Source organism: Diabrotica undecimpunctata, chromosome 6 (genome assembly GCF_040954645.1).
Source record: "Diabrotica undecimpunctata isolate CICGRU chromosome 6, icDiaUnde3, whole genome shotgun sequence".
Classification (NCBI taxonomy): Eukaryota; Metazoa; Arthropoda; class Insecta; order Coleoptera; family Chrysomelidae; genus Diabrotica; species Diabrotica undecimpunctata.
In genome coordinates, this window is record NC_092808.1 from 16,398,513 (window position 1) to 16,425,296 (window position 26,784).

Consider the following 26,784-nt stretch of genomic DNA (forward strand, 5'->3'; position numbering starts at 1 on the left):
TCCTGTTCAAAAAAGTATTCAATGAAACTTTTTCCTAAATTTTGAAATTTTCCATTTCGTCGAGACTTCCAAACTTCCATTTCATAAATAATCATTTAATAACAACAGAAAACATTCCTGAATTATTTTTGAAATATTTAACAGTAACTTTCAATGAATAGTCTATGTGAAAGTTTTTACGCTGTATGGGTACCTACTATTTAATCTTGTTTTAAAATGACAACTACTAGTAAAACATAATTTTCACTGTGAATAAATATTGGTGAAATTAATACAATATGTCTTAGTTCATAACTGATTTGTTTATTCATATATGAATGAATGAATAAATTATTGGTTTCAAAAAGAAGCCAAATGTTATCTTAGTGTTTAATTACTACATAGTATATTTAACTAAATAATATTCTTATATATATATATATATATATATATATATATATATATATATATATATATATATATATATATATATATATTGTTGTGAATTTATTAAAAGGTTCAATATTTATAACACTTACGGATTTAATTTATTTCTTTATTTATATTAACTTATCTTACAATAATTTATTATATCCGTACGTAACAAATTCGCGAGCGCGGGTTCAGAATTAACTGTCCCTCCATATAAAAATGTTGTATTTATATACGAAATCCTGATATACTAGAACAGCATCGAAAGATAGCATTGTCTTGCATCGAAAGATCGAGAAGCTTAGCCGGCTCATTCACCATAATTTTGGTTCTAGACTTCCACCGAAATTTCTACAATAAAACAGAATAATTAGTCATAAAAGTTAGGCCAGTATATTTATCGTAACATTGCCCCCCTCTTAAAAGATGGTTCCTCCTGGAACCTTGTCGGGACTGGAACCGGAACTGTATGCTGGTATCGGCAACTGGACCCTCTTTTACAACTTCCAGTTGTATAAAAATGACAAGGGACGGTTTTCTCTCCGCACCAGTAACTATGCGGATTGCAACAGACTAACACCTGGACTTCGGTGTCTTTAAAGATCTCCTCCACCATATTTCGGATAACCCTCCAATCTAATTGGCGGCACTCCAACTTTGGCATGGCTAACTTTTGCACGTCGGACTCTAGTACGTGCCCTCTCAATTGAAGTAAGGCTTCCCATACATCTCGGTAGGTAGGTTGGTCACGGGCAGTGTCTTTTGTTACCAGGTAGAAAAGGTAACGTGATGCATCTTGGAGTTTCAAGGTTTTACCGGGAGCTGGCACTTGGCATTGAAGTTCTGCAACTCGACCAAACTTCCTTCGAAAGACGGATGCCAACCCTGGTGCGTCTTTGATACTGGCCGGGATGGTAAGGGCCAGCGAGTAGTCATCGGGGAGCGCGAGTAGATCTTGCTTTTCTTCAGTGGTAACACCATGTCTCGCTTTACCGGTACCTCCATAGGCACCCATGAATTCCTCAAACGTGAGGTCAGACACATCTTGGACTTGGTTTACTTCCACTTCTTCATCTACGTCGTGGTCACCTTCGAAAGATGCCAACCGGTTATGGTGTACTATCATCGGCTTTCCCCTCGGAATCTTGCTTATTCGGTAGATGACATCGTTGATCTTCTCCATAATGAGGTATGGACCTTCCCAAAACTGCTGCAATTTGGGAGAACAACCTTTTCGCTTCTTGGGATTATACAGCCATACTTTGTCGTTCTTCTTAAAGCAACCCTTTTCGGCTTGTGTATCGTACCGTTTCTTCATTCGGTCGCTAGCGATCTGAAGGTGGGAACGGACCAACTCATGTACATCGTCCATTCTTCTTCGTAATTCGATCACATAATCTTCACCTGCTACATCTTCTCCAGGTCGACACCCAAACTCTAGATCACAAGGTAGTCGCATTTCGCGTCCGAATAGGACTTTCGCTGGCGTCTGGCCTGTTGATTCGTTAACAGCAGATCTGTAGGCCATTGTGAAGAACGGAAGGTATTGGTCCCAGTCTCGCTGATGATCGGACACCATCTTTGTCAAATATTTGCCAACTGTCCTATTCATCCGTTCTACCATACCATCAGATTGCGGATGATATGCTGTAGTTCTTGTTTTCTTCATGCCTAGTCTATCACATATTCCTTGGAATAGATCGCTTTCGAAGTTCCTGCCTTGGTCACTATGGATCTCCAAAGGCACTCCAAATCGGCTGATATATTCTTGGATCAACTTATCTGCAACGGTGGCGGCCTTCTGGTCTGGAAGTGCGTAAATCTCGACCCACTTAGTGAAGTAATCCATTACTACCAGCATGTACTTGCCTCCATTTTCACTTTCTGGAAATGGCCCAGCGATGTCCAAAGCTATTCTTTCAAACGGGCTTCCAACATTATATTGTCTCATAGGAGCTCTCCTTTTTCGGTAAGGCCCGTTACTCGTGGCACAAATAGTACATTTCTTACACCAGTCTTTTACATCGTCGGAACTGTTCATCCAATAAAACCGTTCCCGAATTCGCTGAAGGGTTTTCCTTACACCAAAATGCCCTCCCGATGGACTGTCGTGTAACTGACGAAGTACTTCGGCTATTCTGCTCTTTGGGATCACCAACTGTCTTCTCTTCTCTGAACCGTCATCATTTTCCAGGACTCGTTTAAGCAAGCCATCTTCGATGATAAATGAGTCCCACTGGGCCCAATACGTCTTAACTACTGAGCATAGGTTTGATATTTCCTGCCAAGGTGGTCGACGGTTTTCCTCTTTCCATTTTCGGATTTTCTGTATAACTGGATCTCTCTCTTGTTCTTCCCTGATCTTAGTAGGCGTCCAGTCGTCGTTGACAATCGTCGTTCTTAGCACTGCTGCTTCCTTGGATTCCGTTTTGTTGCAGTGGGAACACTCTGCTGAGCATGGCCTTCTGGAAAGAGAATCAGCGTTTCTGTGGCTAACTCCGGCCCGGTGCTCAATCTTAAAATCGTATTCTTGGAGTCGTTCGATCCACCTGGCTATCTGACCCTCTGGATTCTTAAACTGCATCAACCACTTAAGGGCGGCATGGTCGGTTCGGATTAGAAACTTTCTTCCATAGAGGTATTGATAGAAGTGCTCTACTGATTTCACTACTGCCAGAAGTTCTCTTCTCGTGACGCAATAATTCCGCTCAGGTTTTGAAAGAACTTTACTAAAATATCCGAGGACTCGTTCCTGTCCTCCTTGAATCTGAGACAGCACTCCTCCAATTCCCACATTACTTGCATCTGTATCTAAGATGAACTCTCCTTCTGGCAGTGGATACCCTAAAATTGGTGCTGTTATTAAATGCTTTTTCAAGGTCTCAAAGGCATTTTGGCAGTCTGTATCCCAGCGGTAATCTCTTGCTTCCTCCGTAAGTCGCGTTAATGGCTTAGCGATATCTGCAAACTTCTTAATAAACCTCCGGTAGTAAGTACATAGTCCAAGAAAACTTCTCACTTGATGTTTGTCAGTTGGTTTTGGCCATTCCTTAATGGAATCGATTTTTCCCTTATCCACGGCCACTCCTTCTTTACTGACTATATGACCCAGATAATTGACTTTACCTTGAAATAGCTGGCACTTCTTGGGGTTTAACATCAATTGGGCAGCTTTAAGTCGATTAAAAACGTTTTCTAAATTCTTCAGATGTTCTTCGAATGTCTCCCCCAAGACGATTATGTCATCCAAATAAACCAGGCATGTTTTCCAAGATAACCCTCTCAACACATTTTCCATAAGCCTCTCAAATGTCGCAGGAGCATTACAGAGTCCAAATAGCATAACGTTGAATTGCCACAATCCAGATCCTGTGGTGAAGGCTGTCTTTTCTTTATCTACTGGGTCCATTTCTACCTGCCAGTATCCAGACTTCAAATCCAAAGTAGAAAACAATTTACTTCCAGCCAATGTGTCCAATGTGTCATCGATCCGAGGCAGAGGATAACTATCTTTCTTGGTAACGTTGTTCAGCAAACGGTAATCCACACAGAACCTCGTCGTTCCGTCTTTCTTCTTAACCAGGACCACCGGAGAGACCCATGGGCTCGTAGAAGGTTCTATCACCCCGTCTTTCTTCATTTCCTGGACAATCGTTTCAGCTTCCTCTCTTTTCGCCTGTGGTAATCGTCGAGCTGTTTGACGAATTGGCTTAGCATTACCAGTATCAATTTTATGCTTAACAACCGTAGTTCTTCCCGTCTTTCCTCCTTTCGGTACGAAAATATCACGATACTGCCGAAGAAATTCCCTTAATTTCCTTTTCTCCATCTGATTTAGAGACTGTCCTGCAACTGCAACCATTTGGTCGAATTTGTCGTTGGAATTATCAGATGTTGTCGCCTGACGGATTATGGATGTCACAGGTACACAAGTTCCTACTTTTGTCTCTTTTTTTATGGTCACTGGGTAGTCGTTGACATTGATAAGTCTCACAGGAATTTCTTTAGCCGAAGTCACCAATTCCTTTCCAATTATGATTCCACGGCCAACCTCATCGTCGTGGTTCCAAGGCTCCATCATAACAGGTCTCCCTTCGTCTACAATTCCCTGTAGTCGCGCTACTATGATCGTTTCGCTTCTCGCAGGCACGACTGTATCTTCTGTAATGGCTGCTTGCACAGTGTTGTCATTATGTGGATGGAGAAATACCTCCTCGTTGCCAACTTTGATTACCTTATTCTTAAAATCCAATTGGAATCCATGCATATTCATTACGTCCATTCCTAATATAACATCCTCTTCGATGTCAGCAACTATAACAGTATGGACGAACTTTTCTGCTCCAATTCCCAATTGTACCTGGATTTCTCCATGAATGTTGGCATTTTCACCTGTAGCGGTCCGAAGTCGCAACCTCGTTGGTAACAGTTTCTTTCGGCTGTTTATAACTGTCGGGCGTATAATGGTTCTGGTCGCTCCGGTATCCACCAACAACGTATGCTTTTTACCATTTATGTCTCCATCTACATATACACTATCTTCACGACATTTCAAAGAAGCTATTAGTATGAGAGGGTCTTTGGAAAAGTTCTGGGTCAAAGCTGCCCCCCTAAGGCTGACCCGTTCTAGTTTTCCTGGTGGTGAGTTTCTTGATTTGCGTCGTACCTAGGGTGCTTACAGGAGCTTCGTACGTGTCCTATTTCGCCACAATTCCAGCATCTGATGGTCTTCGTTTTCTTGTATGTCATGCTTTTTATCATATTAACGAGCTGGTCAAGTTTATCTTCATCTTCTTCCTCTTTTACAGTCCTAACTTTACTGTAACCGCCAGAGGCCTGCGTAGCTGACTCGTATTCGAGGGCGGCGGATAAGACATCAACCAGCGTCTTGTGACGAGCTAATCGTAGTGTTCTCTGCATTTCATGATCACGAAGACCATCAATAAACGTTTGAACGGCCAATTTTTCCATCATGTCTTCGGGAGCTGTTGGATAAGCATATCGTACTAATCTGGCAATATCTACCTCATATTCTTGAAGAGCCTCATCTTTCTTCTGTCTACGATTTTTAAGCTGCGACTGATATACATGCTCCAAATGTTCGTGGCCATATCGCATATTTAACCTCTTCTTCAGTTGTTCGAAATCATCGGTCTCCTCTACTGCTATGGTCTGAAGCACATCTCAGGCATCTCCTCGAAGAGCGATAGTCAGGTTTACCGCCTTTTCTTTTTCAGACCATCCATTTGCTCTTGCGGCTGATTCGAACTGTTTCATGTAGTTGTTCCATGATGATTTTCCGTCGAAAGTTGGGACTTTAACATGAATAGAACCTCCACTTCCTTCAAATTTCGGCCGTGTCTCCAACTTAAATTTCGTCTCGTCTTCTTTTATCTCCACTGTAATCGGATTGTTTCCTCTCTCTGCTGTCCCGGTTTCCTCCATCTTCTTTTCCATCTCTTTCCATATCTTTTCTTCGAAGGCCAACATATCGGCAGCAACTTGGTTTTTTAACGAAGATATTCTATCGTCCAGGGCAGACATCTCAGAAGTGACTTTAGAGATTTCCGAAGAGATGTTAGCAGAGACTTTGCTTTCCAGAGAAGAAATCTCGTTAGAAACTTTGCTTTCTAAAGAAGCGATGTCGCCGGATACTTTGTTCTCCAATGATGCGATGTCGCCGGAAACTTTGGCTACATCAGAAGAAACTTTCGAAATATCGTCAGAAACTTTGTTCTCCAATTTCGAAATCGACGAGATGACAGCATCATGTTTGTCTTCAAATATATAAGTCTCTGGATCTAGTCCTTCTTCTAGCAAAGCGTTCTTTAGTCGTTGGACTAACTCAGCCTTTTTTCCGGTGGAAGATAATTCTCTGTCTTCAAGATGTCTTCTTAAGTTAGTCACTGTCAGCTCATAAATCGTAGCCATTTTCACAATTTATTTTATATTCACTTGTATTATTATTATAAGTCTAATTTATGTTCGATCTCACTCTGACACCATTTGTTGTGAATTTATTAAAAGGTTCAATATTTATAACACTTACGGATTTAATTTATTTCTTTATTTATATTAACTTATCTTACAATAATTTATTATATCCGTACGTAACAAATTCGCGAGCGCGGGTTCAGAATTAACTGTCCCTCCATATAAAAATGTTGTATTTATATACGAAATCCTGATATACTAGAACAGCATCGAAAGATCGCATTGTCTTGCATCGAAAGATCGAGAAGCTTAGCCGGCTCATTCACCATAATTTTGGTTCTAGACTTCCACCGAAATTTCTACAATAAAACAGAATAATTAGTCATAAAAGTTAGGCCAGTATATTTATCGTAACAATATATATCGAGAAAAGGAGTACGACCGTCAATCCAATATAAATTAAGGATCACTCGGAAGAGTGGTGGGTTTTTGGGTCAAAAGGTGGAGAAAAAAGACAAAGATGATGGCTACTTCATCTATTTATTGAAGACGTTTCGCTTTCTTAATCAGAAAGCATCATCAGTTCATCTAAAAAGAACAATATGAAAAAACCACACAAGCATGGAAAAGTTGTTACATGTGTTACCTTAAAAACATATGTAGCAGTCAGTGATATTAAAATTGTAAAGACGCTTAAGTAAATGGACATTATACGATTACGATGTATAAACAATAAATATTGAACTAAATACAGTTAACAATTTGTTCAAACTAAGCACAGCAAAAAGAACATGTGGTTTTTTATACATGTATAAGTAAAAATTTACTTATACATGTATAAAAAACCACATGTTCTTTATTATTTTTTACATTATTTTATAGGTACATATATATATATATATATATATATATATATATATATATATATATATATATATATATATATATATGTGTACCTATAAAATAATGTCTACACCTGTCTAAATGAAATCTTAAGTACGGAGTTATTAATATTACCCACACGGGTTAGGTGAGATGGATTTAAAAAAAATTAAAATTTTATATTATTATAATTGTATAATTATATGTATAATTAATGTTTTAACAAAAAATTGTTCCTTTCCTAAAACAATTATTTTTATTATGCCAATAAACCACTTTTTCATATAGAATTGCTTTTAATTGAAATTTTGTTACGAATTTTCTAAAAATTAATCGTACCCCTCTATCTGGTGTATTTCATCAATTACCCTAAATTAGTTATGGAAATAGCTTTAGTGAAGGATCTATTCGAAATCTTCAATATTCCTATTATTCCGTCGATATATAATTATAGTGTAATTTTACTGCTTTCTTTAATTTTTCTGCTACATCTTTGTACCTTTACTATGTTCTTTTTAGAGTATCACAATTATTTACTTTCTATTCGTTAGGATGTCTATTTTCGGTTAAAATTGTAGATTCTGCATGTTGTACATACGCTCAATAACGAAGGATATGTTGAGTGGCGGCAGTAGCTCAGAGGCTAGGTACTGGCTTACTAAGCGGAACTGCCCGGGTACGATTCCGGCACAGACACCAGAAGCTTTTTAATTCATCATTTAGCTACGTCACCCCCATATTTCGGAGGGCTCGTAAAGTCGTCGGCCATGGCTAAGTAAGTACCTACCTAGTTGTTAACACTAAAAAACCTAAGCCAGAAGGTTACACCACTGGAAGATGTACGTTAAAAAGTTTGACGTAGAAACATTACAAAACTCTTAAAGCTAAGGCATTTAAGAAAACCCTTGAAGTAAAAAAATCAGATAAATGATATCAGAGAAGATATTGACAAAAAACGTAAGAACGTAAAACAAATCAAATCTCAGTACGTGTCAGTAATGCAATTAACCCTAAACTACTATCGTGGGGTCATAGACGACCCGAATTTTAAAAACCTTTAAACAAGATATAAAAATATATTTATTATTTTTTTTGTTCGTATTTTTGATAAATGCATGTGTATATAAAAAAGAGATTTTTGTAAACTTAAATTTTATTTCAATAAAATTAAGATGCTACTTATAATAAAAATTATAGAATTTTTAAACGAAATTTTGATCAAAAACATGACTCATTATTATAACAAAAAAATATATGTTAAACTGAAATTAACGGTTCATTTTCTGAAAAGTTTGTTATCGTTACCTCTAGTTAGTAGCATCTACGTCTTACAACTGGCCTTTCTGGTCTAGGCTGATCTTGATGAGTAATTTTCTTTTTTAATGCTTTGGAAATTATCGAGCGTAATTCTCTAGACAAACTTCGCATTGCAAATCTTACTTCTAAATGTTCATTTATAAGACTGATTTTTTCTAACCCCAGGATTAGCTGCGTGAAAGATAGTTTGACTATTTAGTATAGCATTATCCATTATGGAATACCAAATTACTAAAGACCATCGCTGGCATCTTCGACCTGAACAATAAACTGCACATTTTTGATCAAGTGCTAGTACTTTCCTGGTCAACAGATTTGTCGTGATGTATGAACGACAACATAATTACACTTTTATGTTTTTTAGGGAGATATGATACGATTGTATTGTCTCGTGTAAAATCAATTAAACACTTATCAACTTCGTAATTTTTATTTGGTTAAGATTGTGAAGGAATTTCTTTCTTATTTTAACGTATTGTGCCTACATGCCGAAGTTTTTTTAGTTCATAAACTAGCTCTATTGAGGTGATCCAGTTATCACCAGTGATATTTCGTTACTATTGGTAATTGGTTCCACTAAAGCAAGTACTGATCTTGTAGGTATAGGATAGCTTTTGAGGATTAGGATCATTTGTTTTACTTGATCTTAATGTCGTAGTTGACTGGTTTGGCTTTCATGTACATTCTCAAAGAGGATTTACCTCTAAACCCAACCATCATCTCTTCCACTGTAACATATTCGGAACAGGTGTAGTTTGCTATACTGTTAGCTACGAAATAGTTAAATCAATAGGACACTGCTGCCAGTTGATCTCCATTGGCCTTCTTTTGCTCTCTTATTTTGTGATTGTCAAATCTTATTGCTGTGAAAAGAAATAAGAAGCGTTCTTTTGACATTGTAGCACGAAAAATTGGCCTACCTAAAACACTTGTCGAAAATAATGAATTAACATTCTCATGATTAGACCTTAGTACACTTAAAAGGTATAAAAGACCCAAAAAAGCCTTAAGTTCACCTTCGTTTAGATGATCGACAAATGTACAGGTATCCCCATAATTCACACTGAGCTCGGTAATTTTTTCATTTGTGTACTCTAGAATAGAGCATGGCTTAATTAGACACCTAAGATCAGATAACGTCGCAAGAAAGACAAAATGCCAAATATATAAAACCCTAATAAGACCGGTACTCACATATGGCTCAGAAACCTGGACACTTACTAAAAGAGAGGAAACGTTGTTAGCCACCTTCGAAAGAAAAATCTTGCGACACATATATAAGGGCACAAAAGAAAACGGAATATGGCGAAGACGATACAACTCTGAACTATACAAAATATACCAGGATCCGGATATTATAACATTCATCAAAATAGGATGGCTGCGTTGGATAGGACATGTAGAAAGAATGGAAGAAGGCGAAATACCAAACAAAATATTCAAACAGATGCCAGTAGGAAAAAGAACAAGAGGAAGACCGGAACTGAGATACTTAGAACAAATAGAAAATGATATAACAACCTTAAAAATAAAAAACTGGAGAAAAAAAGCACGAAACAGATATCGGAATGGAGAAGAATCCTAGAACAGGCCAAGACCCAAAAAGGGTTGTCGAGCCAGTGATGATGATGATGACTCTAGAATAGAGGCCAAGATGTCAGGAGTTATAAGAAGTGACCCGGATTCAAGTGGACTGGATGGTTTTATTTCTAAGGCAGGTCCACGAAGACCAGGAAGGCGTATAATAATGTGCTGTATGCGAGTTTTTGATGGTGCCGATGGATCCAAGTGTTCACTTTCACTGTCAGTATCACTGTTATTAGAGTCACTATTCTGGGTTAGCGCCTCCAGGGATTCGAGAAAGTCAAAAACATTCTCACTTGCCACCGTACTTCCGCTAATTCTTAAAGCCAATTTAATGTATTATCTTAAATAATAATAACGTAACTACTATGGTGAGGTCAAATCCGACCGGAACTCAGCAGCACGTGTGCACTATTTCACTGATCGTTTGCCTCTAAGCGGCACGCTAAACTACATACTTAATTGGAAAAGTTTTCATAATTTGTATTTGATTAAGTATAATAAATAAAAAAAATTAGAACTCTTCTAAAAAACAATATTTTTATTAAACATAACAAAAACTGTCATTAAAATCTCATTATTCTAATTAAGCTGAAACGGCCCAATTATTTAGTTTTGTTCTATTAAACAAATTTATCAATCCTACTTAAACTCTAGATATTTGTTAACGTCGTTAACTGTCAGCTGTCCAGAGGTTTAAGTTCTGACTCTTCTACGGCAGGTTTCTTGTGACTTTTGTAAGGAGAGGGACCGATGAAACTTAAAATAACAGGCAGCAATACAATTCCATGAAACAATCCAAACACGATAACCAGGAAGAAGATCTAAAACAAATAAACTCGATTTATTTAGAGAAAATCCATTTTATATATTTGAAAACTATTACAAACTTTATAGGCGTATGGGGAAAGTTGATATACGTTATTTACGCAGAAAATACGGTTATGTAATTTTTTGGTATCCAGTTTCGGCTACATAACTTTCGTTTTCTGAAATTTTCATTCTTTGATTTATAGTAGAGTCAATTTTGTTGTGTTGTTACTATAATGCGATGCTTTTCATTGTACAAAAACGAAATTATACACATAAAATGAGCTAACAATTTTATTTATAATTCTTTAATTAAAAAAATAACATCATTTGAACGAATTAGAACATAAGAGTAAAAACAGATAAGTATATCTACATTAGTTTTTTTTATACTACTGATTTGGGTTAGTATTCAATATGTTTTTAGTCAAATTTGTTTATTTAATAAACAATACAGAGAATAACATAATAATATCCTTGTTAAAACATTATAAATACAAAAGAATTATCAGTTTGACCGACAATTTTGACAAAACTTGTGTTTGTCAGATTTTTATTTATTTATTTTTTTCGTACTGCAGCATGAGTTGAATATTTGCGAATAGAAAATCCCTCAAGAAATCGGGTAATATTTTAGTTGTCACGAAACTAAATTTTCTGAGTAAAAGAGTAAATAAGATTTAAAATGATATACATTAGCTTTGTGCTTGTGCGCGGAGACAGTTACTGAGTAGTTTTCAACGTAATGCCGTGCGCTGGCGCGATTGGTTATTAGTTTACAGGTTTTACTTCTCTGCGAACGATTTTCGGACATTTCTTACTGTTCTAACCTCAAAATACAAAAACATTTCTAACATTAACTAACATTATCGTGTGGTTGTCTATTATATATACAAGAAAAAGTGTAGTCACATATATTTTCATAAAGTTTATGTTGAATTTTATTTTTTAGACGAAATTGTCGAAATGGGCAGGTTAAAAATAAAACTAAGTAGGTTAGTGATTTCGAAAATTAACTAGTTGGTTAGGATTAACCAACAACAAACAAAAAACTTAACAATTTACGGTGTCTGTAAGCATAGCGCTTGCACTGACTAAAAAATCGCACTCTAATTCACGAACCTATGGGCCAGTTTCTGACTTCTCATTATAAACCAGTTAGTAAAACTCCGCAAACATCTATCTTTCTGTCAAAGTCCCGTATTTGTAACTTGTGTCTCGGGACAGCCAGTGCAGCGTCTACAAGAGTGGCATTCAAGACAGTTTTTGACCATAATGTAGACAATAAAATATCAAACAAATGGAAAAAAGTGTGAGTTTCTACCATGATTAGAACCGAAGATATCGTCAAAAAACGAAAAAACACGTTTAATTTTTTTGAGGTTATGTTTGGGTTTAAGGGTCAAAAATTTTTTTTGGTCGGACCGTACTTTTCGATATAGAAGATGGTATTTTTGTTTTTAAGATATCGCAGGGGGCATTTTTCACCTTCTTAACTGGCTAGACTCATTTTGAACGGTAAACTTTCAAGTTTTACAGTGCATATCTATTGTTTTTTTTTTTTTTAATAAAAATGATCGTATATACTTACCTATATTAGTTTTGCAACTCACCTTAAAAAATGACTGAAAAGTGTACGCCTTCGAGAAGCTCATCATAGATACGCCAATAAAAGTTGATAAACCTCCATACAAAACAGCAGATCCAATCGAAGTAACAGTTTTTATTACACGTTCTTGTCTATTTCCTTCGGAAACCGTCAAAAATGTGTGTCCGACATGCGTAGCGTAATCTACACACAGCCCAATCGCCAACTCCAGTCCAATACATGAGACGAGATCGACGTTGATACCCCAGCGTTGCATAAAGCCACATACGTCTACCATTGTGATTAAAACGCAGCAAAATATAAGGCAGCTTATTTGCCAGTTTGCTATTAGAGGAATTGTACACAGCATCACGCAGAGGAGAGCTAGTTGGAGATTCCGTAGTACCTCTATACCAATTAACTAAAAAGAAATCCACAAGGAAATAGTTAATTTCCTGTAGTCGGTTTTATATATCACAATTTTTTTTATTAAAAATCCTTTATAAAAGGTATATTTATTTAAAAGAACCCTTACGAGCTAAATCACAGAACTTTTTCGAAATAAATACTCCATCCTCAGTCCTACTATTAGGTATACATGTTCATCATCATCATCATTGGTGCTACAGCCCTATAAAAGAGCCTCGACCTTCCCAAGTCTATTACGCCAGTCAGTTCTATCCATTGCCAACTGTTGCCAGTTTGCTGCGCCTATTTGTCTACCATCCTCATCTACACCATCCCCTCCATCTGAGTTTTGGTCTACCCCTACTTCTACTTCCCACAGGTTGTGACATAAGGATTCTTCTAGGAGGGTTGTTCTGCTGTGATCTTGCCAGATGTCCTGCCCATCTTAGTCTTCCTATTTTTATAAAGGATACTACGTCTTTATTACCAAATATATTTTTATATCTGTGATATATCTCGTAGTTGTACCTCTTTCTCCAAACACCATTTTCACAGATGCCACCAAATATTCTTCTCAGGATCCTTCGTTCAAATATAAGCAGGAGATTTTCATCTGCCTTGGAAATGGTCCATGTCTCCGAGCTATATGTCAACACTGGTTGTATAAGGGTTTTGTATATGGTTATTTTTGTTTTTTGGCTTAAGTTTCTGCTTCTCATATGTCTACTCAGTCCAAAATAGCATTTGTTTGCTAGGATTATTCTTCGCTTGATTTCTTCCGTCATGACGTTCTCCTTGGTGATCAGACAGCCTAAGTATGTGAATTTGTCCACCACTTCAAAGGTAGAATTATCAACCGTGAATTGGTGGCCGATGTTTCTGGCTCTATTGTTGGGTGTTGATGCCATTATCTTAGTTTTATCTTCATTTACTTGCAGGCCCATATTTTTGAGGCGTTTGACAAGGTGGTATACATTTCTTCTAGCTTGCGTGTTGTGCGGGCAACTAGATCAACATCATCTGCATATGCCAAAATTTAGGATGATTTATTAAAAATGTTTCCTCTGCTGTCTATTTGGGCATCCCTGACCGCCTTTTCCAAAGCTATGTTGAAAAGGAGACACGCCAGCGCATCTCCCTGTCGCAGCCCAACATGTGTTTCAAATGCCTGTGATTGTTCGCCCTGTATTTCGACTTTGCAAACATCCATAACATTTCGACAAACATGTATAACAGGTATACATGTTAACAGCCACTAAATATATAGGTGAAAACCCTTTAAACGTTATTTAAGTGGTATTAGATTACATCTAGTTGCGATGAAGTGAATCTATTTAAAATTTTAAGATCTTACATAATTGTAATAAAGTGATCCTATTTAAAATTTTAAGATCCTACATAATTATCAGCAACCATGTAATTTAATACAAATTAAATAACATTTAAAGGGTTTTCACCCATTTATTTATTGGCATTAAACATCTATACCTAGTAGCAGCCCTGACGATAGAATATTTATTCCAAAAACGTTTTGTGATTTAGACCGTACGGGTTCTTTTAATTAATTTACCTTTTATAAAGGATTGTTTAATAACAATATTTTAAAAAGAAATAATATATACTGATTTGTATAAAACTAAGTAAATCACAACGTTAAAATTGTAAAGTGTAAATAAAATTAAGCGTTTTTGGAAAAATCTTTTTGTGTACACTAGTCGCCTTATTTGTTTTTCTATCTCAATATATTCGTTATATCTTCCCCTTTCATTTGCTATATTGCATGTGGAGATTCGATCAGTTGTTTGATTCAGCCAGAGGCCTTTTTCAAGTCAATAAATTAAAATTTGTCTTATAGTAAATCTATTTTCATCCATAGTGCCCTATGATATCTCGAATGTAGCTATAAGTTCATTAATAACGAAGATACTGTGTAGTGCCTTTTGGTAGTCGTCTTGTTTTTCTTCTATCTTAATATAATCGTTATCCCCTTCTCTTTCACTTACCGCATCATATGCTCCAATCGGACCAATAACAACGGAGATATGATATAATGCCTTTTTGGCAATTCCTCCATGTTTGTTTTTTTTTGTCTGAACATATTCACTCTCGTTTCCAATGAAACCTCATACTTCACGATCCGTCGAACCGTTCTCTAGCTGGCGACTTTGCGATCAATTTGCGTAGCGGTGACGGTCGCAAAAATCTGTCGCGTATTTAATGCTTTTTCACATACAAAAAGTGGAATAAAAGTTATCTTCTTCTTCTTCCTCTTTATAAGCAATTCTGCTTGTTCGTATTTCGTTTATGCTGCAGAGGTCCGTCAGGGGTTTCGGTTTTCATTTCTGATATTTTCATTATATCGCTGTTTTATTCCTGGAACTAAATCATTGCCAACATGGGCATTACAATCACCCATAATGATAATGATTATATATTTATCATTTGGGGTCTCATTTATTACAGACTGGAGGTGTTCATAGAAGTTTTCTCTTGTGGTGGTATTCTGTTGTTCTCTGGTGCATAGATTTCTATCACATTCAGAGGTTTGACATCCAGTTTAACTTTTTCACTTACTATTCTTTCAGAGGTATATTTACATTCTGCTACTTGATGTAATATATACATATATATATATATATATATATATATATATATATATATATATATATATATATATATATATATATATATATATATATTAAAATGTGGTGTAAAAAATTGTGTAAAAATATAAATAAAAGTTATAACAGGGGAAAATGCTAGTTTATGATGGAATTCCTTCAATATGATAAAATATGTACATTATATACCTCATCTGTAATCCACGTTGCAAAAAATTTCGACCATACCGTTGCGAACCTATCTCCAGAAGTAAAATTAATATTTTCAGCTATACCTCTAACTTGATACATCGCCGATATTTGCTGTTGCGTTTCAGATGATTTTTTAAAGAAGAAGTCAATTGTAGAGAACTGAAACACAATTTATTGTTTGTTTAGAAAAATATATAGAAACAGCATAAAAACATACTACCTTAATTTTTGGAGCTGGAACTCCACATTCAAGCTCCCTTTCAAAAATAAAATTTCCTTGATATTGCGCATAATTGGGGCTCATTAGAAATTTTGATAGAAATATGGAAAATCGATCATCATCCAAAGGTTCAATAAACACATCTGAAAAATATTAGAAAACTTTAAACATATATCTTGAGATATAACAAACTACGAGTAGCAATGTAAAATCTGGTATCACTATGGCATGAATTATATTTTTATGGTAAATGTATTTAGTTTTATATTATAGTTGCGGTAACATAATATAATGTAGACCGCTTTACATGCGGCGAAGTTTGATCCCCTCTTTTTACAATCGACCGGATGTCTGTGCAAAGCATTCTGTTTGTAGAGTGTAGTGTCCTCCGGAGGCGTGTCAGCCGGGAGCTGACAGCCGTGCCGGACGCATCAAGGAATTTGGATATTGGTCAAAATACTTGGGAATTCCAAGTTTGGCCAAATCCAAATTTCTAATTGACTCGATGCAGGGAAATTCCACTTTTGCTACGTAAAACAAAGGATTTGTTTTACATAAAAGCAGGTAGATTTTCTCTCATCGGTCAGTCGAGCTTGCCTCTTCTACGGTAGACCTAGTCGGTGCTATTATTGTTCCTACTAAGTTATTGTTTTATTTCTTATTTCCTATATACCATTTTATTTTAGCATTATTGTATATTCAGACCTTTTCAGGTTAGAATATTACATTGATCTATATTTGTTCATGTACTGATTGTTTGATATATTATTTGATTATTTTGATTGTTTATTTTTCTTGTATTTTGTGTCTAAGTTGTTCTTCCGTAAGTTAAGAACACTTAGGAATATTTATCTTGCCTTTTCTATTTTATATATTTGATTTTGTACTTTGTATCTAAGTAGTTCTTTTCGGTAAGTCAAAGAGCTCTTAGAAGTATTTCTCTAGTATCTGACTTGTTATTGTATTGTGTGTCTAAGTCGTTCTTTTCCGGTAAGTCAAAAGAACCCTTAGAAATATTTTCATATCGCATTATTATTTTTGATATTTTATCTAAGATATTTTCTTTCGTAAGTTAAGAAAATACTTATATATTTGTCTATTTCATTTTTCCATTTTTTTGCTAAGCTGTTTCTTCCGTAAGTCAAGAAACACTTAGCAATATTTTCACATCTTGTCTATATTTGATTTTTCCTATTTTCTATTATAAGTTGTTTCTTCCGTAAGTCACGAAACACTTAGAAATATTTCCATATTTTACTCTCACATTTACATATTTCATTTATCTATATTTCTGTCCTAAGTTGTTTCTTCCGTAAGTCAAGAAACACTTAGAAACATTTTTCTTTGCATTATATTTTTATACCATTTAATTTACTTGTTTACTAAGTTATTCCTTCCGTAAGACAAGGAATACTTAGATCATTTTTACCTATCTGTTTTCCATTTTTGCTCTGTTACTTTGTAACTGTTCCTTGGAACCGTTACCTATAACAGATATTTGTCAATGGAACTGTTATTTATAACAGCGGTGGTATTTAACCTTTCTACCAGCGACAAACCAAAGATGGTGAATACCCGATCCAACTCCGGGGATAGGAAGAAGCCCGAAGAGCCGGCAATGGGTCCTACAGGCCCAAATGCCCCCTCTCGGCAACAGTAGAGTGTTTGCTGAAATTTGAATGTACTTGAAATTGAATAGTGATGTAGCAGTTCGTTAGTAGTGTGTAGAGTATTGTTTACTGAAATTTAATTATGTTGATTAGTGATGTAGCAATTCGTTAGTAGAATGTTGTTTGATGTAATTTAATTATTTTGAATAGTGATGTTGTACCCGTGGGACAATGTGGTTGAACATATTGCGTACGATAGCAACCTGCAACAACCTGTAGCAACTTGATTCATAAAACCAGATTCGTGAAATGAACAGAACCATATGAAAGGAAAATATTGAGTTTTAGGTAAAATAAGATACGAGATAATATGTTGCAATGATAGCATTTTAGATAGAAATTTAGGGAAAAACAAATTTCCACAATAGTAATGTTCCCTATACTTACCATGATGAAAATTGAACATAACGAAGTCCCTAAAAGGATCTACCCATGATACAACATTTTCAGTAACATTACTAATTTCATTTAATTTGTCCACAGCCCTCTTAATATTTGTCAATTCGTGCGAATAATTTACTGATCCCATATATAACCCAGCGTCAAATCCAACTAAAGGAAAGTATGTATTTCTGGCCGAAAAAAAATTTCCGAGATGCGTCCCTTCCGGTATAAACCACTCGGGATTGAATTTTTTGTCTAACTTCATACAACTTTCTATGCTAAATCCAGCGCAGATAATACTAATTACTATCACAGCTATCTAAAAACAAAATAATTATTAATATTGAATGATGTTTCTTGCGATCTTATCAAAATGAACAATTTTTCTTTTTGTGCAGTTTTGTGCTTTTGTAACACATCAAATGGTCAATGGACACGTCATTTTTGAGAGTATAAATATATTAAACAAATAATTGCAAGGAAAGAATATTAATATCATTTCAGCGAGAGAAAATGTCAGCGTTTGGATTAAAGCTGCAATATTCGAGACAAAAAGTAGAACAGAACAAGATAGCTTCGTTTTTAAGGTTATTTTTGTTTTTGGAAGATTGCGAAAATATTACTTTTTGCTGACATCAAGGGTACAATTGTAAGACATCTTATCAAACTCAGAAAGCGGTTTTCAGATTACTTTCCAGATCTTGATACACGTACTGTCAGTTGGATTGTAGATCCTTTTAAATGTGAAATTGCTATGATACCAGAAGAACCTTCAGGTTTGGCAGAAGCAATTCTTGAACTTCGATCTAATACTAAAGCACGTATTCAATTTGAGAGTAAACCAAATCTGTCGTATTTTTGGATGTCAAAAGCTGCAAAGGCTTTCAAAATTGCACATGAAGAAGCGGTTAAAAAGTTGTTGTCATTTGGAGCAACTTATTTGTGCGAACAAGGCTTTTTCACTATGACAATAAAAACTAAGAACAGAAATCGATTAAACGCCGAAGACTGTATTCAAATCGCTCTTACATAAAAAAGTCAAAATTTTGAAGCAATTCTATCGAACATGAAACATCATTTCTCCAAAACGTGAAGGAAGAATGTTTTCAATTATTCTGTTTCTTTTTCTACTTTTTTCAACTCTAATTTTTGTTTGTACCACCATTATTATTATTATCCAGATTTAGCCATACGGCTTACACTCCCTCTAAGAGGAAAATTCACTCATCCCAGATACCTACGGTATCAAAAGGATTGAGCTCTGGTGGGACTCTTTTCATGTTATCGAGTCCTAGGTGACTTGGTACGTCGGTGTATCTCCCAAAAATTTTCGCACGCATCTGGACGTCGAAAGTAGCACAGCTTTCTGCATGATTTTATATAGATGTTCATTTAGACCCAGCTTTTTTATGTTTTCTAGTAGGTTCTTCGGGATGACTCCAGTGGTAGAAAGAATAATAGGTATCGTCTGGGTACTTTTCATTTTCCATTGTCTCCTTATTTGTATTTCCAGATCTCTGTACTTGGCGATCTTTTCGTTGTACTTAACACGCAGATTATTGTTGTTAGGTATTGCCACATCGATTAGTGTTGTTTGTCTTGTTAGTTTATTAACTAGCACGAGATCTGGTCTATTATGTGCTACAGTTTGGTCTGTGAGCACAGTGCGATCCCAGTATAGCTTGTAGTTATCATTTTCAAGCATACTCTCAGGAACGTATTGATAATATGGGAGATGGTTTGTTTGTAAAAGTCCCAGTTTAAAAGCTATCTCTTGATGGAGGATCTTCCCTACTGAGTCATGCCCTTCCTTATATTCAGTTGCAGCAAATGCCTGGCAGCCTCCGATAAGATGTTGGATAGTTTCTTGGGCTTGACAGCCATATCGGCATTTGTCGTTTTGGACCTGAGGGTCTTTGACTTCTATTATTATTATTATAATTTGTTACAGTATCCCAAATTGTCAACCCTCAATTGTACCCCAATGGGTTTCAATTTGTTATATACAGTTAAGGAAAAAAAACCCCACAGAAAATATAAGTCTTCTTGTTCTTCTTCTAATGGCGCTACAACCCTTTGTGAGTCTTGGCCTGCTTAACAATGTTCTTCCATTCTGCCCTGTCGGATACTTTCCTTCGCCATTGCCTGATGTTCATGGTTTTAAGATCCCTCTCTTAGAGGGATCTTAAAACGACTAAAAGATGGATAGACGACAGAAAATATAAGTAAGTAAATGATAATTTCTTCTTATTTTGTAATTCATATGATATTTTTCTTGTATTATTAGAGTCTAATATATCCAAGATAGAAAATAAGTACAAACATAAAAAGGAAGATAAAGTAACAATATATATGTAGCCTTTTAAGTTCATGAATTTTGTAAACTGTTATGTTCAGTTGCATAGAAATTATTTTATATAAAACTCAACTCACCTTTCCTGGCGTCGTTAATATCACATTAGAGTAGAATTTATTAAATATTATACTAGTAAAATTTTTCTGACTGCACTGGTTTGGTTCGTAGTTGGGATACACAATCCACGGAAATGCACCATGCCTATTTGATTCAACTCGTCGTTGATCTATCACAAAACACGCTACGAAAAACGTAACGGCAAATATAAACGTCATAAGTACACCTGCTGCAGCGTAGATGCAAAACGATTCCAAAGATGGCAAGATCTAAAAAAAAGTATCAAGTTAGATTAGGTTAAGTTAGGTTTAAAAGTATCAGGTTCATATACATTATAATACCCCGTTCTCCAAGTGCGACAGAGAAAAAAGTGACGAGCAGTCCCTGTATCTCTTTCTAATGGACGGGGTTTATTGACCACCAAGATCATAGACATATTAATGACTATGATCAGCTTAAATATTGGGCAGAATTTATAATAATATTCTAACGTTTTTTTTTATTGTGAGCTGTCGCCGTACAAGCTCTTTACTCGAATACTGACAAACAGATTAGAAGCAAAACTCGATTTCTATCAATCAGAAGAACCGGCAGGATTTCGAGCGGGACACGGAGCAAACGACCATTTGCAATGCCTTAAAACTCTAGTTGAAAAGTCTATCGAATATAACAGACCCCTTGCTCTTATCTTTGTCGACTTCCACAAAGCATTTGACACAGTCGAAACAGTTGCTATCTTAAAAGCACTATCAGAATGCAGAATAGATCACAGGTATGCAAATATTATTCGAAATATATACGAAAATGCGACAACAACCGTTCACCTCCATTGCATGACTGAGAAGATAAAAATTGGCAGAGGGGTGCGGCAGGGAGATACCTTGTCGCCAAAACTATTTATAACAGTTATGGAGTACGCATTTAAACGGCTAGAGTGGGAATCAAAGGGTATTAGCATCGATGGAAAGATATTCAATCATCTCAGATATGCCGATGATATCGTTCTCATAACAGACAACTTAGGAGAAGCCAGAGTTATGCTACAACAACTACAGCAAGTAACCCAGAAAGTCGGTTTAAAAATAAACTATGGAAAAACAAAAATGATGACCAATCCCGTCCCCAATGAGCTAATAGAAATCGAAAAGTCGCCCGTAGAACTTGTGGAAAAATATGTGTATTTGGGTCACGAAATAAGGTTAACGCGAGATAACCAAACATGCGAGCTACTCAGAAGAATAAGTCTGGGTTGGGCTGCATTTGGAAAAATGAGAGACGTATTTAAAACAAATATACCGATCCATTAAAAAAAAAAAGCTTTTAACCAGTGCGTTCTACCAGTCCTCACATACGGAGCAGAAACCTTAACTCTCACAAAAACATCAGCCGAAAAATTGAGAAGGACACAACGAAAGATGGAGAGATCAATGTTTGGAATAAGCTTAAGAAATATAATAAGAAACGAGGAAGTTCGTAGACGAACCGGAGTGGAAGACATTATCGAACATATTACAAGGCAAAAATGGAGATGGGCAGGACATGTTGCAAGAATGAAAGACGACAGTTGGACAAAAAATTGCTAGAGTGGAGACCACGGGCTGATAAGCGAAGCCGAGGAAGACCCCCAACGTGATGGACCGACGACCTCAAAAGAATCGTGACTAATTGGATAGCAGAGGCGCAGAGCAGAAGCAGATTGAAAAGTCTAGAGGAGGCCTATGTTCAACAATGGACAACTCAGGGCTGATTGATGATGATGATGTCGCCGTACGCTAGCTAGAACCCTGGTCAATCAGCGTACTTTGCGCATCGCTCCTCACCTTACATGTTCCGATCTTGGTTCTTAGCGATCTGCTGGGGCTACCATGCCGGGAGTCCCTGGCCCTTACAAGCTTAATGCCTTATGAGTATGTAACTCTGTAGCTGGTGTAACCATCGTACCTTCGAATCTCTAAAGTTTTATTCATCAACCTCAATTCATTGTAAAGTGGAAAACACACCCCAAATAATGATACCTTACATAGTAAACAAAGGAACGCCATTGTTAAGGCTATATCGATATGGAAGAAGCTCCATAATTCTATGGAGTAACGAGCACCCTGGGGATATGTATTTACACGTGCATACATATAGTCGAGATCAAATTAAAGACTTAGAAACCTCCTGAGGTGACATAGTATTAGATCAAAATTCCATCGGAGCATATCGCAAATGATTTAAGTATGTAATGATTTTGTATTCTGTATTTAGAGCTATGCACGGTCTATAAACTCCAAATACAATATACCACTACTACACACTGACCACCAATAGCGTATATTCCCTGATTCCGCTATTGTCCATCTATTTGAATAAGTAGTTCCTCTCAGTGTTGTTTCTTGTAGATATCCTGTAGGGGTGGTATTTCCTTGTCTAACACCAGATCTTAATTTAACGGGTTTCACTTTTCCCTATAATTTATTCTGGTGCCAATGCCATTTATTTCCATCTCTGTACTTCGAATCGATTCTGAAACCCATTTTTTTATTGTCGCTTCTAATATTCGAACCATACAAAATTAAATTTCCGTCCTTCAGGAGCGCAGAAAAATGGAACAGTGTCCAGTACAAATGTTTACATAATATTATGTTACAGGTGCAGAAAGAAACAAAGAAAGTAGCGGAGTAGACAAGTAGAAAAAATCAATTTAATAAAGCAGAAAGACGTTCAAGATTTAATTTCAATGCAGGGCTACTGCCATCCACTTATACGTATTTTGGCCTTCTTAGGTCTCCTCAGAGCGACATATGTAGAAGCTTTGGATTGAAAATAAATGTCTCCCGTCATAAAAGTATAATTTAATATAAAAATAATTATATAGGAATTACAACGCCATCTCTAAATACGTATAAGCGGATGGCAGTGGCCCTGAATTGAAATTAATTTTCACGAAATTTCCAGCAAATACAGACATTCAAGTGGAAATTTTTCTCACAAACCGTTAGATGTAGGAAAATTCTGAGTATGTCAGAAGAACGAGCAGCCAATTTTATGTAGGAAATGTCCATTTGTTTGACTCAAGGACCAAAATTGACTCCAAAATAGCCGATTAACGAAATTTGATAAAAATCCAATGGTCTACAGTTTTTTCGATTTTCCGGCAAAACGGTGCATAATTTCTAGCCACATGTTAATTTCCTTTTAAACAGCAAGTCACCCTTAATCGAAATAATTCAAATTTCAAACAAAATATACACTTTTAATTTTCTCGAAATTTTCAGCAAATACATACATCCAAGTGGAAATTTTTCTCACGAACAGTTAGACGTAGGAAAATTCTGAGTATGGCAGAAGAACGAGCGGCCAATTTTATGTAGAAAATGTCCATTCGCTTGACTTTCGGACCAAAATTGACGCCAATATAGCCGATTAACCAAATTTGATAAAAATCCAATGGTCTACAGTTTTTTCGATTTTCCGGCAAAACGGTGCATAATTGCTGGACACGTGTTTAGATTTTTTTATTCGGCAAGTCACCCTTAATCGAAATAATTCAAATTTCAAACAAAATATACACTTTTAATTTTCTCGAAATTTTCAGCAAATACATACATCCAAGTGGAAATTTTTCTCACGATCGGTTAGGTGTAGAAAAATTCTGAGTATGGCAGAAGAACAAGCGGCCAATTTTATGTAAGAAATGTCTATTCGCTTGACTCTCGGACCAAAATTGACGCCAAAATAGCCAATTAACGAAATTTGGAAAAAATCCAATGGTCTACAGTTTTTTCGATTTTCCGGCAAAACGGTGCATAATTTCTGAACATGTGTTAAGATTTTTTTATTCAGCAAGTCACCCTTAATCGAAATAATTCAAATTTCAAACAAAATATTCACTTTTAATTTTCATGAAATTTTCAGCAAATACAGACATCCAAGTGGAAATTTTTCTCACGAACCGTTAGATGTAGGAAAATTCTGAGTATGGCAGAAGAACGAGCGGCCAATTTTATGTAGGAAATGTCCATTCGCTTGACTCTCGGACCAAAATTGACGCCAATATAGCCGATTGACCAAATTTGATAAAAATCTAAGGGTACCCCCTTGGAAAACTTTTTCCAAATTTTTCAAAAAAAAAAAATTTGTTTAATGTTTTGGTACATGCACTTGGTCCAGCTTATTCCAAACATGTGTTTTTTTCTGATCCCTTAACCCCAGTTTGCCGGAAAAGAGGAAAAATCGAATTAAAAACTCTACAGTTTTTTGATTTTCCGGCAAAACGGTGCATAATTTTTAACCACATGTTTAGATTTTTTTAATCAGCAAGTCACCCTTAATCGAAATAATTCAAATTTCAAACAAAATATACACTTTTAATTTTCTCGAAATTTTCAGCAAATACATACATCCAAGTGGAAATTTTTCTCACGAACCGTTAGATGTAGGAAAATTCTGAGTATGGCAGAAGAACGAGCGGCCAATTTTATGTAGGAAATGTCCATTCGCTTGACTCTCGGACCAAAATTGACGCCAAAATAGCCGATTAACGAAATTTGATAAAAATCCAATGGTCTACAGTTTTTCGATTTTCCGGCAAAACGGTGCATAATTTCTGGCCACGTGTTTATATTTTTTTATTCAGCAAGCCATCCTTAATCGAATTAATTCAAATTTCAAACAAAATATTCACTTTTAATTTTCATGAAATTTTCAGCAAATACACACATCCAAGTGGAAATTTTTCTCACGAACCGTAAGATATAGGAAAATTCTGAGTATGGCAGAAGAACGAGCGGCCAATTTTATGTAGGAAATGTCCATTCGCTTGACTCTCGGACCAAAATTGACGCCAAAATAGCCGATTAACGAAATTTGATAAAAATCCAATGGTCTACAGTTTTTTCGATTTTCCGGCAAAACGGTGCATAATTTTTAACCACATGTTTAGATTTTTTTAATCAGCAAGTCACCCTTAATCGAAATAATTCAAATTTCAAACAAAATATACACTTTTAATTTTCTCGAAATTTTCAGCAAATACATACATCCAAGTGGAAATTTTTCTCACGAACCGTTAGATGTATAAAAATTTTGAGTATGGCAGAAGAACGAGCGGCCAATTTTATGTAGGAAATGTCCATTCGCTTGACTCTCGGACCAAAATTGACGCCAAAATAGCCGATTTACGAAATTTAATAAAAATCCAATGGTCTACAGTTTTTCGATTTTCCGGCAAAACGGTGCATAATTTCTGGCCACGTGTTTATTTTTTTTTATTCAGCAAATCATTCTTAATCGAAATAATTCAAATTTCAAACAAAATATTCACTTTTAATTTTCATGAAATTTTCAGCAAATACAGACATCCAAGTGGAAATTTTTCTCACGAACCGTTAGATGTAGGAAAATTCTGAGTATGGCAGAAGAACGAGCGGCCAATTTTATGTAGGAAATGTCCATTCGCTTGACTCTCGGACCAAAATTGACGCCAATATAGCCGATTGACCAAATTTGATAAAAATCCAAGGGTACCCCCTTGGAAAACTTTTTCCAAATTTTTCAAAAAAAAAAAATTTGTTTAATGTTTTGGTACATGCACTTGGTCCAGCTTATTCCAAACATGTGTTTTTTTCTGATCCCTTAACCCCAGTTTGCCGGAAAAGAGGAAAAATCGAATTAAAAACTCTACAGTTTTTTGATTTTCCGGCAAAACGGTGCATAATTTTTAACCACATGTTTAGATTTTTTTAATCAGCAAGTCACCCTTAATCGAAATAATTCAAATTTCAAACAAAATATACACTTTTAATTTTCTCGAAATTTTCAGCAAATACATACATCCAAGTGGAAATTTTTCTCACGAACCGTTAGGTGTAGGAAAATTCTGAGTATGGCAGAAGAACGAGCGGCCAATTTTATGTAGGAAATGTCCATTCGCTTGACTCTCGGACCAAAATTGACGCCAAAATAGCCGATTAACGAAATTTGATAAAAATCCAATGGTCTACAGTTTTTTCGATTTTCCGGCAAAACGGTGAATAATTTCTGAACACGTGTTTAGATTTTTTTATTCAGCAAGTCACCCTTAATCGAAATAATTCAAATTTCAAACAAAATATTCACTTTTAATTTTCATGAAATTTTCAGCAAATACATACATCCAAGTGGAAATTTTTCTCACGAACCGTTAGATGTAGGAAAATTCTGAGTATGGCAGAAGAACGAGCGGCCAATTTTATGTAGGAAATGTCCATTCGCTTGACTCTCGGACCAAAATTGACGCCAAAATAGCCGATTAACGAAATTTGATAAAAATCCAATGGTCTACAGTTTTTCGATTTTCCGGCAAAACGGTGCATAATTTCTGGCCA

At 35.8% G+C, this 26,784-nt stretch overlaps 1 protein-coding gene across 1 annotated transcript in view; it reads right to left on the reverse strand.

Annotated features, from left to right (window-relative positions):
• Positions 1–10,646: 10,646 nt before the first annotated feature.
• The window catches only part of LOC140443191 (patched domain-containing protein 3-like), a 104,850-nt gene continuing 88,712 nt past the window's right edge, over positions 10,647–26,784 (reverse strand). The window contains exons 10-15 of the mRNA XM_072534300.1: positions 20,455–20,703; positions 18,025–18,340; positions 15,968–16,110; positions 15,745–15,906; positions 12,552–12,947; positions 10,647–10,952 (exon numbers count right to left, since the gene is read on the reverse strand). Of these exons, the coding sequence (XP_072390401.1) occupies positions 10,809–10,952; positions 12,552–12,947; positions 15,745–15,906; positions 15,968–16,110; positions 18,025–18,340; positions 20,455–20,703 (1,410 nt within the window). The 3' untranslated portion in view covers positions 10,647–10,808. The remainder of the gene's footprint in view (positions 10,953–12,551; positions 12,948–15,744; positions 15,907–15,967; positions 16,111–18,024; positions 18,341–20,454; positions 20,704–26,784) is intronic.